Genomic DNA, 16,639 nt, shown 5'->3' on the forward strand with positions numbered 1-16,639 from the left:
TCCATTATTGACTACTGATGCTGTACATTGTTGAAACGATCTTTTCCCTTTCCTCTCAATAATTTCTACTTTGAAAGTGGAACCGATACTTTTCCCCTCCAAATAATAATAATAATAATAATAATAATAATAATAATAATAATAATAATAATAATAATAATAATAATAATAATAATAATAATAATAATAATAATAATAATAATAATAATAACAACAACAACGATTGCAGGTCCGGAACCTAAAGATATTCTGATAAAAAAAAAAAAAAACTTCTGAGAAAAACGGTTCTACCCCGGAACTGATAATGATTTTCTAAGAAAATCGGTACTGGTTTTGGAACTGAAACAAATCTTGAAGTGTGTGCGCAAATACAGAGAAAAAATGAAATAGATTTCGTAATAAAGCCGTTGTATGTGATTCCATGTAGTTACCACTTCATAGTTATTCAACATCAATTGCAGCTTATAACGATCTTCAGCTAATGATGTATGCAAATGATGACGTCAAGATATATTTCGGTTCTCTGATCGAAACACATCAAATTGTGGTTTACGATTCTGTGAACAGTACCGATTTGTCGATATAAATTTCGGGTTCCTTGTCGCAGCGAGCCGGATTAAATCATTTATTTAAGTTTCGTTATGATTAACAACCCTAATACGTAATATCTACTAGAAATTCTGTAAATGCACTTTTATAGTCCAAGTTACAAATAACATCTGATAGATGAACGATTTCCTGTCGTTTATTTTGCTTTCTTTATTTGTTAAAACAAGAATTTTAGGAATGATAAAAAAAAGTGCCTCAAAAGATTGCGATCTTGGCCAATAATTAGTTTTGGTTCAGGGCCAAAACATTTTTTGAACAGACCCTAAATCGAGTTTTCGTATTTTCTACGGAATATCATACTGAGTTAAATGATAGTTTGAGTTTGCCTACACTATATGTAGTTCTCCAGGTATAAGGCCTACAACAAAATTTGTGATTGAAATAGTCTATATTGGATCTTTTGATCCAAATACTTTAACCTCGTAAGATAATCTGATGCGTTCCTTTACGTTCTACTTAGTCTAAAATATCATAAAATATATATTATCGTATACATACTATCTAAGCCCAATATAGCCTCTTTGTTTACGTATTTCAAACAGAGACATCTGTGATTTTTATAAATTATTCATAATATTTTCTATTCAAAACTTCGCATATTTAGGTGTAGTTCTGAGTCGATCAAGCTTTAGAAAAAGATGGAATAAAAATGTCTTGCATCAATCAACCTCTAAGTAGCGTGTATTCTGTCAGTTTCAACTGCAACCTGTCACTTCAAAATGTTATGTTTAGAAATAACTTCACGACATTACTTGTTTGTAATTTAAATGTTTTGGTTATACGAGAGAAAAAAATAGCACCAACTGGTGAGTAACTTTTCTTTCCTGATTTAGACTACCTTTTAAATAGTACATATTTTGCAAATATTTTACGAATACTATATCAGTATTTGTATTAAATTAATTTCAGCTTTTTGTACACTTGTTAACTCAGAGAGAGTCATGCATACGTTGTACACTTCGCATCAAAAAATTGCGACAGCTAACGCCGTGCAGCTAGGCCACCCAATATACGCTTTCTTATCCCATAATCGTGTCTGGTAAAGAGACCCCCTCTCTCTCCTCTTTTCTTCTCTCTCATACTAAAATTAGCTAATAACATGAACGCAATCCTAATTTCAAACTATACATGTATTAGTATCGTTAAAATGAAATAACAAAACCGAGACGAAACAAGATTCATAAGTTGATTTAGGAAGAAACTGAAACACACATAATGAAAAATCGAAACCAATGGTTGTATATTACACAGAGGCTCAGAAATGAGGCAAAGAGAGAGAGAAGGCGAGAGAAGAAGAAAAAGAAAACGGGGAAAAGATAAAAATGTGGAATTTTAAACTTAGTAAAAAAAGAACCTAACATTATAGTTCCGTTAACAGAAATCCAACAGTAATAGAGAAATAACGTTTGTTTTTATTTATTTTTTAAGGACTATTCAAATATATAGAGGATGCTTGAAACATTCATTAAGTCTCTTTCATAAAGGATATGATAATCAATTTCCAGTAGAACTGTAGATCTCAGAGACACATCTAAGATAATGTCAAAAGTTTAACACACATGCTTTGTTTACGTGTGGTTCGGTTGTAAATTCGGTTGTGTTCATTGGGACGTACTGATGCAAACTACATTCGAATAAACCCAGTAGGTAGCATAGGTCATATCTTGCATTCCAGAGTACTAATGCAAAGTGAACAAAAAAGAAAAAAACGAAAAGAAAAAGGAAGAAAGAAAGATAAAATTGAATGAGTGCTATTTTACTGCTAAATTGTTATCAGAAATATCCTATACTAAAAGTACAAACCGTATCATAATGAAAAGTTACAAATGTTCAAATGGAAAATTGGATGTTTCTTATAGATGTAGCAGACTTTGCATATTTCAAATTTTAACGTGAATAAATCACATTGAATTATAGGATGGAAACAAATTTGTGTCGAACTAGTATAAATAAAATTTTGTCTCCAAATAACCAAAGAGGTTGCCATTTTCTAGTCTTTTCCGAAGATTTATCTGTTCCGAACATCTAGTATCACTTTCATCTCTTGCGAATATAACGTTGTAATTTGCACAGATAGAATGAACACGCTAGAGCTCAAAAGGATCATAGTGTCAGTCGGATGATGTTGGTTAGCTTATGATCACCACTGGGTCGAGGATTGAAACCCCTAGTGACCCGGTAATTTGACTGATACTCGGTGACCCAGATGATAAAAAAGATATTTTGATTATTCCGTTGCATTTAAACAGTATTTCTTTCAGAGATGACCAGGACTGGAGATGTTATGCCCAGAGCACGAAAACCCCGACGCTGAAGTTGCTAGTTAATTACATTCTCCAGACCAGGTCTATCGGTCTCTTGCTCCGTTTTAACTTCAGAACACACACACGCAAATGAAGTGCGTGTGTACGTGAGAGAGAGGGGAGAGAAGTGAAAGATGCAACGACAGGATAGAGTAACGTCAAGAAAGAAAGAAAGAAAGAAAGAGAGAGGGACGAATATAAATATGAAATATACTTATCATTACAGTGTATGATGAACGCACACACTGTTTATTCGAATTCTCGCCAGTGATGCTTTGTAAGTTCTCCAACAGAAGATAAATCTCTGCAGCCACTATTTTATGCGAAAAAGTTATTCTACCTGACGGGGAATCGAACCCAGATTTTCCGCTTGGAAGTTTGGTACTTTACCGACTGCTTTACACAAACTTTGTTCAACATCCATATTACATCGGGCAGCATCCATATTATGACGAAATTTGTGATTTTTTGAAACAGAAGAAGGAAAGAGGATCACGATCAGGCAGTTGTTGAATTAAGGTCGAGAACTGTGTTTAGAGCATCATATAATTGCGAAGGGAGAGAAAGCTCTTAAAATTTGGGAAATCAAGATTTTTAAAAAAATCTTCAGTTTCCGAGACGGGTTTCGAACCACTAACCTCTTAGTTATGAAACCATGAATTCAGCCCGCAAAACTCTACGCAGTCATGCAGATAGTTTCCCTTACCTACCTTGAGAAAGCAATAGAGCGAATATTCCAAAAGTTGACTCTGTGGTTGCGCCATTGTCATTGAACGCAGATATCTTGTAGCTTAGTTACAGGGTGCATAATGAACTTCCCCTTGTTCAGGAACGCTTCTTAAGGCAGCAGAAGTTTGTTACCGAATACTATATCAGTATTTGTATTAAATTAATTTCAGCTTCAATTGAGTCATTTTTGATAGAACCGTCTGATAAAATAGTGCCAAATACTCAGACATAAATAACTTTTTGCGAAGTTTTAGAAACAAATCGTCTTAAATGTGTTAGACTCTTCAATAGGTTTTTAAAAAGCAATGAAAGAAAGCAAATGCGCATAACAGTGTAATTTGGATGTGAACATATAATTTTATAAAATAGAGTGTTAACGTCATTATGTGTTAGATGAATGCTTAGGATAAGGGATCCCTAAGTGGGTGGTCCTAGGTTTAAATCCCGACCTTCTTATTGTGTTTTTTATCCTTTAGCTACACTCATAGTGTGCATTCCAGAAGTTAAATTAAATTAAATTAATTAAAGTAGTTGAATTAAAGTAGTTGTAGCTAGTTTAACCCTTTATTGGGCAGTGATTTTCTCAAGCAACATCGCATTCTATTGCGTTATCAACACGAATTATAACTTCAGTGATCATTTAATTGGCATTATTGCTTTCATACGATATTCATATACATGATTTGCGGGACATTTATTTAGATACTTCTAATGTTCATCAACTGGGGACTGTCAAATTTAGTATTGTAGAAACTTTATCTCCTACGTTCCGCGAAAGTTCTTTTTTTATTTGTGGTTTCTTGCTCTGTAGGAAAATATTTCACCGAAACTGTTAGTAATTACTAAGAATATTCTTATGATATTTTCCCATAATAGGGCAATGCTGCTCAGTAGCTACACATAAGACCTATTTTATGGCAATGTTGCTTTGAAGTAAACACTCTGGTTTTGTAACCAAAGCACAAGAATACTTCAAAAATTACGAAATTATGATCAGGAAGACATGGTTCAATCATAAAAACAAACTAAATATTTTAATAGTAATGCTATCAATGTTTGCCAATTAAAGGGTTAAGCCTAATTTTTTTCAAATATGAGATTTGTTATACATGCTTTTCTTTAACTTGCGATGTTTCAATTTCATGTTAAATTTTACAACCTTAATTTAACTGATATCTCTACGACATAACATGATGAAGTTTTCCACAATGACGACAGGCGGGCGGTAATAAATATATTCCATATAGGGAATCAAGCACCAAATTACAAGGTCTCAGACATCACATTACGATCGTCTCCATGCATAAGATAATATTTAATTTTCGAAAACTTCTTATCAACTCTCAATCTTTATATCAAACACCATTTTAGTACATAATTCGTTGAAAAAACTAACATTGACTATTAACACTTGATTGCCAAGGACATCTACAACTAGGCCTACCTTCCATCATTTTAGCAATACCCAAAAATGGAAAACCTGAGAAATGTCGTGTGCCAAAATTTTCCTTATGTCATCTGAATGTAGATGCTAGGTACTAGAATGTAGCTTTTGATATGTGCGAAATATTTATCTTGTATTAGAAGTATTATTACTTGACAAGGAAAGCAATAGATGCATACAAGAAGGTATAAGAGTAGATACTTTTGACACCTGTTAATTCTTCAAGGGGTATCCGTTCGCATTTCTTTGGCATATGAATTTACCCAAATTGATCACAGTAGCACTTAAAGTATTAAATAAAATATTTTTGCCATGTAAATAAAACCTTTAAAAATTGTATGTCACTTGGATTTATGTTAAAAGAAATGGCAAATGATAAACACGGTAAAGTAGTAACTATACCTGAAAATTTCACAATTATCAGACGAATGACAAAAAATTGACGCTCTAAATATTTGCATACACATATGCAACTATAGCTTATTTCCATACAGATATATTTTTTAAGAGAGGATACATCTTATTTCTAATTTTTATATGTTTTAGTATTATGCCATATGCTCAGCTACACATATTTGCAAATATACCTCTTATCCTATTTTATTATATACACATGTTCTGTATTTATAGTGGCTTTAGTTATATATTGCGTAAAAACTTCCAGAGCATTATGTGAAGCAACCTGCAGTAAAATGAAATCTTATATAAGAATACATGAATCTAGAAAAGAAGACGCAGAAGTATTAGTGAACATATTAAAATATCATCAGTTGATGAAAAAAACTAACTTAGCTGCAAACACATTTTTCTCCCTGCAAAGAGCTAGAACGTAAACTTCTAGAGATGGATTTGTTGTCAACTCTCTTCTGATATGCCCACCTGTGAGGACATAGATATGACGGAAGTTTCTTCACTAAGAATATGTCTGGACCTAAACGTCGAGTAACTAATGATCGGATTGTGCTACTGTTGTAAGTCATCTGGCTGTCATTACATATCCTTTGTGCTCACCTAGACTCTCCCAGAAAGCAGACACATTGTAAAATATCAGGACAATGCAATGCCTTTTTCACAAGTTTGAAAAATATTTAGCACAATTTTTGCGGAAAGCATTGATTTCTATTGACTAGAAAAATAGACCTAGAAGTTTGATGTAAACTTCTACTCTTCTCTGCTTGAAAGAGGAGAGGGTAGGTGTGCTAACAGCCATTACTATTATCAAATATTTGCAGATATCTGTACTTAATACTCTTGGAATCTACCCGAATAAATACTATTTTGTTTTGTAATGCGGCTCACTCCGAGAGTCTTTTTATACTTTTTATATTCGAAATTAACAACCTAAAAATTTCAGATAGTGCATTCTAGAGTTAAGAGTGTCTGATAAAACAGAGAAGGTACTGTTCATAGTTCGTAGGTAAATTTAGCAAAAATAGAAAAGGGATTTTTTTTCTATAAAACGTGAAAATCCAGGAAAATTCTCGCGCTGACTGATTAACCAACATAAGTAGTTAAATTTTTCATTATTTTTCAGAAATTAACCAATACAATAGCAATAGTGTGTGTGTGTGTGTGTGTGTGTTCAGTGACATAACTTGCATTCATTCTTGGCTGAGTGTAAATTTTTTTGTTTAAAAAGAAGTGAAGGAAAAAGAAAAAATAGAAGCAAAAAGCAAATTAACAAACAGAAGTGGTTGGTACTTAATTTAACCCTTTCGACCCGGGTCATTTTTGGCGTTTTCCTACATTTTCAGTTAGTGGCTTATTGCTCAAAAACTATTTACCCGATTGATATGGTTAAGGAATTGATTTTTAGAAGATGGATGTGGTTACTTTTTGATGTAAGTTACATTGCAGTGTCGCTAACGGGCGGAAAATTATTGAGGGAAATGTAGGGATGAAAATTTACATAAAACTTCCTAACCGAATTTCTAGATTTTTTGTAGCTGGCACCACGTTTGCCACATGGATCCAAGTAATCTAAAAATATTTTTGCTGTGTTGACCTGTACAGCGAAAACTTGAAGTCGCTGGCTGCCATACAAAGAGAGAAAGAAAAATTCTCTGTCATCATACACATGAAATTTTGACACTTTTTACGCCTCAGAAGCAAAAATTAACAACTATGCCAGGGCTACATCTTCCCTAATTATCCTATTGAAACTTTTTATGGCGCGTTCTGTAGGCCAAAGAGGAGGCTTTCAGATAGTGGTACGTTTGTTTCAATGTGGCCAGCAAGAGGGAAATAATAGAGAGGTAAAAGGGAAATTTTTCGAATTTTTTACCTAAACTCGGAAATTATTAATTTTTGGCTAGAAACATTGCCACTAGACAGACGCAAACTATTTGAAAATAAACCTTGGTACTCCACTATATCCTACAAGTATCATGGCAATATCTAAGAAAGTAATCATGAAATTAACATGGTGATATCAAAGAAACTAATCATGAATTTTTAAAATTTTTTTAAAATCTCATTCTACCTCAGAAATTCACAATTTTCTTACCATTTACTGAACATGGTTTATTATGAACCTCAACTGTACTTCCTCTAATTATCCTACTAAAACTTTTTATGGTACATTGTGTAAGATAAGGACGAAACTTTCAGACGGCGGTACGTTTGTTCGAGTATAGCCAACAAGATGGAAATAATAGAGGCGAAAAGAGATTGCTTCCAAAATTTTTCCTAAAATCGGGAATTATTTCTTTTGGCTGGCAATACTTCTACCAGACAGTCGCAAACTATCTTAAAATAAACATTGATACACGCTAATATATCATAGAAGTATCATAGCGATATTTAAGAAACAAGCTTCTAATTACAAAAAATAGATTAGAGAAAAAAGAAAAGTAGGAAAAAACTAGAAAAATCAAGGGTTAGAATCTAAATAAGGAATTTTCCTGCGCTCCCTAATTACCCCATTATAACGACCTATATCCAATATTCGGCTGGCGTAAGATGACTTGTTCTCAAACATATAGGTACGGATTTATAAACAAAAATTTCGAAAATTTTGAAGCCTTTTGCCCAAATTTAGGGAAATTTTAATTTCCCTAGTTGGCAATACTGTTCGTGGGTCGGTACAATTGATGTTAAGAATTAGGTATCTATCCGAGTTAACTATCTGACAAGTCGTAATAAGATGTCTCTACAACGAAGGAAGCTACAGGAAAAGAAAGGAAATTCGAAATTCGAAAATTTGCAAAGTTTTGACTTTGGGCTGAAATTTGAGAAGGAAATTCGAAACCTAGAAGAAATTGAAACTAGTATGGTAAACTATGGTCCAACCATATTTGGCCAAAAACAAATTATTGCAATATCTTAATTAATGTCCACACAAGTGACACAACCGTGTGTGCCAGCAGGGTCTGAAAGGGTTAATACAACTAAATTAATCTTATCACATAACTTATTCTATCATAGGAATTGGACACGAAACAAATTAGAGAAAATTTGATAAGAAAAGAGAAAGTCTTGTCAGTCGAGGGATATTTTCGCAAGAAACCTATGAACACTGAGACAAGCTATGGGGTTTATGCTTGCGATATATATATATATATATATATATATATATATATATATATATATATATATAATGTCCGGATTTGTATGTAATTACATATTTTTTCCTTCCTATGTAGATTCGTCAAATCCTTAAATGTTTGTGCTTCACATCTGTAGGGTGCTTCAACTCAAGTTTCATATAACATATTTTTACATATTTTGACCAATATTACATATTTCTATGGTTTCTACATATTTTCTATTTGCGCTTACTGAAATTTTAATTTAAAATACAAAAAAAGAAACTCTCCAACTGTGCAAGGCTTGCATCTAGATTCAATTTTGTCATGTCTATTTTTTCGTTTCTTTACCGAAAGAGAAATATCTCTCTCTTTGTTTTATTTCGCAGAATTTTCGCCGATAACAAAAGAAATATAAGAAGAAACAAGTAAAAATCCTCCCTCTGGGGTATATTAGCAGCGTCCTTTATTCTCAACTCTGGAGGAAGGCAGATCACCTGCCTGACAGGTGACTGGCAAGGAAATTCCTAAAATGAAGTCTATTTGATTGTAATCGGAGGTCGGATGGTGAAAAAGATGAAAGCAAATCCTGCAATTCAAGTTAAAACTGTATGCCAGTGTGCTTCCAGGAATTTACTGCAAGAGTTCGTTCCAAGAAGCTGGTGACAATGGCAATATCATAGCAGGTAACCTAAGCTTTCAAAGAACTTCGCTTGTTCAACTGAATGACAGGAGGACAGTACTCTATTATTGCAGTTGCAAAACGCACGTGTTCTGTATTCACCGTTGAAGTTAGAAATGCCTCAGGTTGCCTCAACTTTATTCGCGAAATTGCGGTCGTGGGTAACTATCGATGATGCGTTTACTACGGACGGCAAAGTGGTGTTGTGCCAAGTGTGTGATAAAAAAAAAAATTGGATGTTCAATGAAATCTCAGTTAGAACAACATGTACGAAGTGCACTCCATGCAAAAAATAAAAATTTGCGAACTGCTAAGAAACAAGTACTCTTGACACAAATGCATTAAGATACTTCAGTGAGTTTTTTAAGACTTGTGCCAAGCAATGATAGCAGCAAACATTCCTTGGAACAAAGTTCAAGTGCCAAAATACCGTGATTTTCTGGAGAAGTACTGCGGGCGTTGAATTCCTGACGAATCCACTCTTCGAAAGTGTTATCTCGAAGTTTGTTGTAGGGAAGCTATAGATACTATTAGGACAGAAATAGGTAGTTCATATATTTGGATTTCTGTGGACGAAACAACAGACGTTTTGGGACGTTATGTAGCAAATTTAGTGATTGCAAAGTTATGTGAAGATGCTCCATCTAAATCCTATCTTATTGCGAGTAAATTGCTGGAACGCACGAATCATTCCATGATTGCTCGCTTTGTAAACGATGGTCTTAAAGTATTGTGGCCGGGAGGAGTTCAAGAAGAAAAAGTCCTTGTTCTCTATACAGACAGTGAAGCGTACATGTTAAAAGCGGCTAGAGCACTTACAGTTTTTTTTTACCGCCACTTCATTCATTTCACCTGTATGGCTCATGCTCTTCAGCGTGTTGCTGAAGAGGTGAGAGACAACTTTTTCAAAGTAAATCAACTAGTTTCTCCCACGAAAAAAAAAGAATGTTTGTTAAGGCACCACAACGTGTTCAAGTTTACAGAGTTCAACTGCCAGACGTGCCACTTTCTCCGGAGCCTGTGCTAACGCGATGGGGCACTTGGATACAGGTAGTACATTTCTACAATGAACATTTTCAAAAAAATAAGCCTGTTGTTCATTCATTTCCATCGGAGTTTGCTGTCAGTTGGCATTGCTCAGAAACTGTTTAATGGCTCAAAAGTAGCATGTGATGTCGCATACATAGACAGCAATTTTGGCTGGCTACCTACAAGCATTAAAAAGCTAGGGATTGTTGGGCGGCCTCTTCCGGAATCTATGGAAATCATAGAGGATGCAAAGAGACTGCTGCAAGGTATGTGTGGACATGTAGGAGAAAAAGTTCGCAAGAAACTAAATGCAGTGCTGGAAAGAAACCCGGGTTACGACAGCCTATTGGCAGTGTGTGAGATTCTCAGTGGTGAAACAAGAACCCCCCTGAAGATATTTCCCCCAACTACACCCCCTGTTGAAATATGCTCCTGTTACCTCATGTGATGTGGGGAGATCATTCTCTGCATACAAGATATATTTTATCCGATCGCCGACAAAATTTTACTTCTGATCATTTGGAAATGTACCTTGTAACCCATTGTGTAGCAACACACAGTTGAACTGCAGGCACTGGAAATATTCTTCAATCTTAGTTCAGCTGGTATTGTTTAAAATATATAGGACTGCATTTCCCTGCATGAAATAAATATCTATAAACAATACATTTCGTCTTAAGTTGCTTTTAGTATTTAAATTTGTATATTGCGTACAATTCATTTCAAGAATGGGCCGTGGTGACGGATGCGCATTAGTGCAAAAGGTTCTAGATTTAAAACGGGACCACACCACACCACATGAGATTTCTGACGTACAAATGCTGTATGCATTGCTTTCCTCGGGGATTTCCTGTTTCTCTCTAACCGATTCACATCTTCCTTCATTCGCGTCTGATTTTTATTATCCTGCAATCAGTCACGTCACTGACGTATGGCTGTCTCAGCTGTTCAAGTATTCCACTTCATTGGGGGAATTGCATTAAGCTGGATAAAGAGTAGTAGATTTTCTTTTTATTTTCATAATTCGTTTAAATATTGCATACTCTTACGCGTTACATATATTACGTTTTCATAAATATGTAACATATGTAATATTACATATTCTTATATAATATTACATATTTCATACATTTTTAAGCGATTTTTGTTACATATTTATGTACATATTTAGGGGGTTGATATTACATAAAAATCCGGACTCTATATATATCGAGTGTTCTAAAAATGGCGCGCACGGACCATAGTGCACTCTTCTAGAAATCAAAGCGAAAATGTTATATCAGCGTTTCCCAACCGGTGTGCCGCGGCACACTGGTGTGCCGCGAATGGGTCGCTGGTGTGCCGCGAGGAAATCGAAACAAATTATTAATTCTATAGGAACCAAATTGCAAGACATAGGGGAAAATGTATATTTGTATTTCACATTACTGTGAACCCCTACTATAAATCTATAATTTTAAGTTTCATACTGTGTTACTTTTCTGTGCATTTTTAATGTTGAAAAACGTATTTATCATTGTCATGACCATTAATGCTTCTTTATTTTTGCAGACTATTTCGTAACTTGAAATTTTAACATATCATTCAATAAATTCAACAAACATGCATACAAATTACCTGCAAAAAAAAGGTACAGGAGATTTGTTTATTTGTTCATTATTTAGTGATCTTCCTTTTTAGTGAAACGTTAGATACAGTTTTCGAAAGAGAAAGTGAATTTTTAAAAACCCGAGTCCTGTATTTCATTCCAATTGTTTTCTATTTTAAAATTAGAATGAAAAATAAGCATAATGATTTACCACGGGAGAAAACAAGTGATCGAGCTTTCTTCCCTCTAAGAAGGAGATCAGTAATCACAGAAAAATACCACGGTATTTTATATTTACAAATAATATATATATATATATATATATATATATATATATATATATATATATATATATATATATAATATGGGTGTGCCGCGAGAATTCAAGTTACACCTGTAGTGTGCCGCAAGTTGAAAAAGGTTGGGAAACGCTGTGTTATATGATTGTATGCCTTCCGGGGCCTCCTTCAGCCGCTACCGAGAATAAAAATTTCACAATGTGGCAACGTCGCAGATTAACTTGGAGCCAGTAGCATTATTCTACGAATACAACAAAGCAGTTGAATCGGTTGCTACACTAATAAATGATGCTATTGTCAATCAATATTTACTGTAGCTGCCATCTGGAAAGAATCGATATAACTATTTGATAGGTTGGTAGACCTAATCTATGTTTTTTTTTTTATTTTTATTTGGACGTTGTCACATAGTGCAATTTGTGTCTCCAGACGATGACTCGAAAGGTATATATATATATCTATATATATCTATATCTATCTATCTATCTATCTATCTATCTATCTATCTATCTATCTATCTATCTATCTATCTATATATATATATATATATATATATATATATATATATATATATATATATATATATATATATTGTGACTTGTAGAAAATGGGTGTAGAATAGGGCGGGGCAAAAAATTAATTGATGCAAATTTAATGAAGATCGCTGCTCTTGCATGTGCTAAGCACACTTTCAGTATGATTTCTAAAAAAAAAATCACACTTCTACTGGTCGCAACTGGAATTTGATTTAGTAATTTTATTATTTTGTAATTTTTCAACTTCTCGCTAGATGGCACCACAAATGTCAGTGTATATTTGTAAAACAAAAGGTTTTGCGTGTAGTTGCAGAATTTCCTTACCACATATTTTAATTATAGGTTATACATATTTTCATTTTTCTCTTATTTTGCTTAAAATAAATGTTTGTTCGATGCAATTAACGCAGTTTTATCCTAAAACTTGTAACAAGTTTTCTTTATATTCAAGTGTGCAGGCGGGACATAGAGCCCGGTTCTTGCTCTATTATCTCATTTATGTATATTTCTATCATTTCCTTATTTATGTTCAGTCCAATAATATGCTATGTTCTTTATGTTACGTTCTTTACGTTATGTTCATATATTAATGTAGAACTCCTCCTACCATTTACATATGATTATGATCGCAAAGGTCATAATGTCCTAGTTCTGGAACCAAAATAAATAAAATTAATAAATTCCTCTTAGCCCAGCCATGCCTTCTTCCTCTACCACAATTCCTCCACTTCTCTCACCTCAGAGAGGGTGTAGCCCTCTAAAAGGACGCTGCCTATGGCTAACACTAAAAAAAAAAAAAAAAAAGCCCGGTTCTCCATCGAAACTCGTCGTTACTCTCACTTAGAGTTCACGATACTCCCATCATTTTAACCAGAACAGTCACCTACCTAGGTATTATTTATGATACTCACCTAACCTGGAAAGCTCACCTAGAGCACATCGCTGCCAAATCCTACCAACGCCTAAATCTCCTGAAGCGCCTCACTGGTACGACCTGGGGACTCCAACCGACCGTAGTCCTTAATACATACAAAGCATTCATGCGTCCAGAGTGTGAAAAGGAGCTCACTCAGCTACGGCTTCCCCGCCTGGATTTCTGCACCAGCTTCCTTTTACGAAAAGCTGCGAATTCTCGAACGGCATGCTTTCCGCATAGCCCACCGTATTCAGCTACCCAGCCCCACCAGAAACCTATATGAACTCATCAAATTCCCCAGCATCACATATCATCTTGAGTCTCTCCGACAGAAATTCATCTCCGCTCGTTACAGCTCTCAGCATCCATTACTCATGGCCAGTATGCATTTTCATGAACTTCATCCTGTCCGTCCTCGGTACGTTTACTCTCCGCGTTGTCTCCTTTTCACACTTTACTGCTACACTCTGCCTCCCGATCATCCAGATCGAGTCCTGTTACAAGACTATCAACTTCATGCCCATCTACCTCACATTTTCCCTTCATTTACTGCACAGTGATACCTCTTGTGCCTAACAGGGCTCCCATCGTCCTCATCAGCCTAGAGATGCCCCTAGGCAGAAGATAACACTCATTCGTCTTCCTAACATAACCCTGTGTTGTCCCGTGTATCGCACTTTATCCCATTCTTCGCCCTCATTATTATCTGATTAATACTTTATATGTTAATTATTTTGTATGTGTTCATATCAAATAATAATCATTTACTGTATCCCATTATGTTGCGCTTACCTTAATAGTTAATGTTATTGTATGTATTTTTTCATAGTCATTGTTATTATATCTTTCTGTGTGACACCAATTAATCTACTTTGCATGTTCTGTCTAATAAACGTAGAATACCTTTCCCAACGTTATGATTATGGTCGCAAAGATCATAATGTCCTGGTTTCAGATAAATAAGAATAATAAAGGATCCCTAAAGAAAATCACTTAGCCCAACCATTGTTCCTATGTACCTAAACTATCCTCTCACATCATATACCTAAAAGAGGGTGTAGCCCTCTAAAAGGATGCTAGCCTTAAAAAAAGCCCGGTTCCTCCGTTTTCACCTAGCATCCTTTTCCTTTGCCCACTAGAATTCCTTTTCACAACAATCTGAATTGTTTCGTGTGTTAACAAGTGGAAAGTCCTTTCCCAGCACTTTCAGTTGGTTGCGGGTTTGAATTTTGTTTGAGAGATTGCGTATTAATGATTCTTTTCATTTTTTGTTTGTTTTCTGGTTCTGCTTGTTTTTTTCTTTTCTTTTCTTTTTGATTTTTCTTTTCGCCGTCATTTCGTTGGGTTTGTTGTTGGTGGTTTTTCAGTATTCCTTGGGTAGGGTATGTAAAATTTTAACTGTGTTTTGAAGTTTTGGTGGTCCTGAGAGGATTTTTTTTTTTTGCAAGTACTTCAAAAACTCATGAGGTCTTCCATCGATTCCCTTCTTGGTTTTCTTTATGGGTTGTTTTTGTTTCCGTCTTTGTGTGGTTTGTTTCTTTTCGGGTGTGGTTCGATTTTGTTGTTGTTGTGGTTGGAATATTTCTTTTTTGGAAAGTCCAGAGTTACTTGTTTCTCTCTGGACTGCCTCTTTTTGTATGATGTGGAGCGAATTTATTGGAGAGACAAGGAAGCAGAATCTCGTTCGTTTGACTTGCGCAGGCTAATTTGTGTTGGTTTTGATGGGCGCATAGATGAAACCAGACTGTTTGGACCAGATGGAGGACAACTAACAAAGAAGGAGAATCACTACGTTATTATTGCATATCCTAGTGAGCAATACGTGGATCATATTGCTCCACAAAGTAGCAAAGCAGAAGATATTTCAAATGAAATACTCTGTTATACGTGACACGGATTCGACAGCTACTTTGCGTGCTGTGGTATGTGATGGAACAAATACAAACACCAGCGAACATTCTGGAATTATACGTCGACTGGAAACAGCTTTAAATCGACCTTTACAGTGGCCTATTTGTATATTGCATCTGAATGAGCTTCCACTAAGAGAAATTTTTTAATAATATTGATGGCAAAACAACTGGTCCAAACGGATTTTCGGAGCATATCGGAAAGATGCTAAGTTTTGATCCACGGGATGTTCCAATAGTTGATTTTCAGCCCGTCACTGGAAATGTCAAGGAATTTTGTGTGAATATCACAAAAGATTTTAGCGCTGATCAAAAGTATTTGCTGAAGGCTTGCATCGCAGTACAAAAGGGAAAGGACAACGCTGATGCTGCTGTTATAAAATTTTTACAAACTGCTTCTCCAGGTGCTCTTAATCACGCCAGGTGGTTGACGCTCTCCAATCGAACCCTTCGTTTGTTCATGAGCACAAGAAATCCATCCAAAAACCTATTGCAGCTTGTAACCTACATCGTTAGAGTGTATGCTCCAAGTTGGTTCGAGATAAAAACCCATTCCAACTGCACTGATGGATCACGTAACTTCTATTTTATTTTGGAGAAAGTTAGAAATTTACCCGATAGTGAGATGAAGGAAGTTGCAATAAGATCTCTAAAGTTAAATTGTTATTTTGCCCACAGTGAAAATATTCTTCTTGCAGCTCTTGCAGATCCAGATTTTGAAGTAAGAAAAGACGCAGTAAACAAGATTGTTGTTGCAAGAACGACCAATCAAGCTGGAGTGAGAAAATTTTGTAAATCAAATATTATGATTCATCTCGAAGCAGAAAACTACTACAAGATGATTGATTGGGATGCTTCCGTTACAACACCACCTCCACTTGTAAACTCAATGTCATATGAAGAATTGCTGGCAAAGATTGAAATAGGACCACTAGAATTTACAGGAATTCAATGTCATTCACAAGCAGTTGAACGAGTCGTAAAAGAAATTTCCAGGGTTTCCACAAAAGTTTTTGGTCATAAAGCCAGACATGGAATGATTGCTTCATCCGAGGAATCAAGAAGGA

At 35.0% G+C, this 16,639-nt stretch overlaps 1 protein-coding gene across 1 annotated transcript in view; it reads left to right on the forward strand.

The window, feature by feature from the left end:
• LOC145666085 (uncharacterized) overlaps nt 1-15,553 on the forward strand; it is an 86,586-nt gene extending 71,033 nt beyond the window's left edge. Inside the window, exon 4 of the mRNA XM_081733179.1 lies at nt 15,260-15,553. Within this exon, the coding sequence (XP_081589305.1) occupies nt 15,260-15,553 (294 nt within the window). The remainder of the gene's footprint in view (nt 1-15,259) is intronic.
• Nucleotides 15,554-16,639: the final 1,086 nt, after the last annotated feature.

Source organism: Thermobia domestica, chromosome 12 (assembly GCF_964235325.1).
Source record: "Thermobia domestica chromosome 12, izTheDome1.hap1.1, whole genome shotgun sequence".
In the NCBI taxonomy this organism is placed as follows: Eukaryota; Metazoa; Arthropoda; class Insecta; order Zygentoma; family Lepismatidae; genus Thermobia; species Thermobia domestica.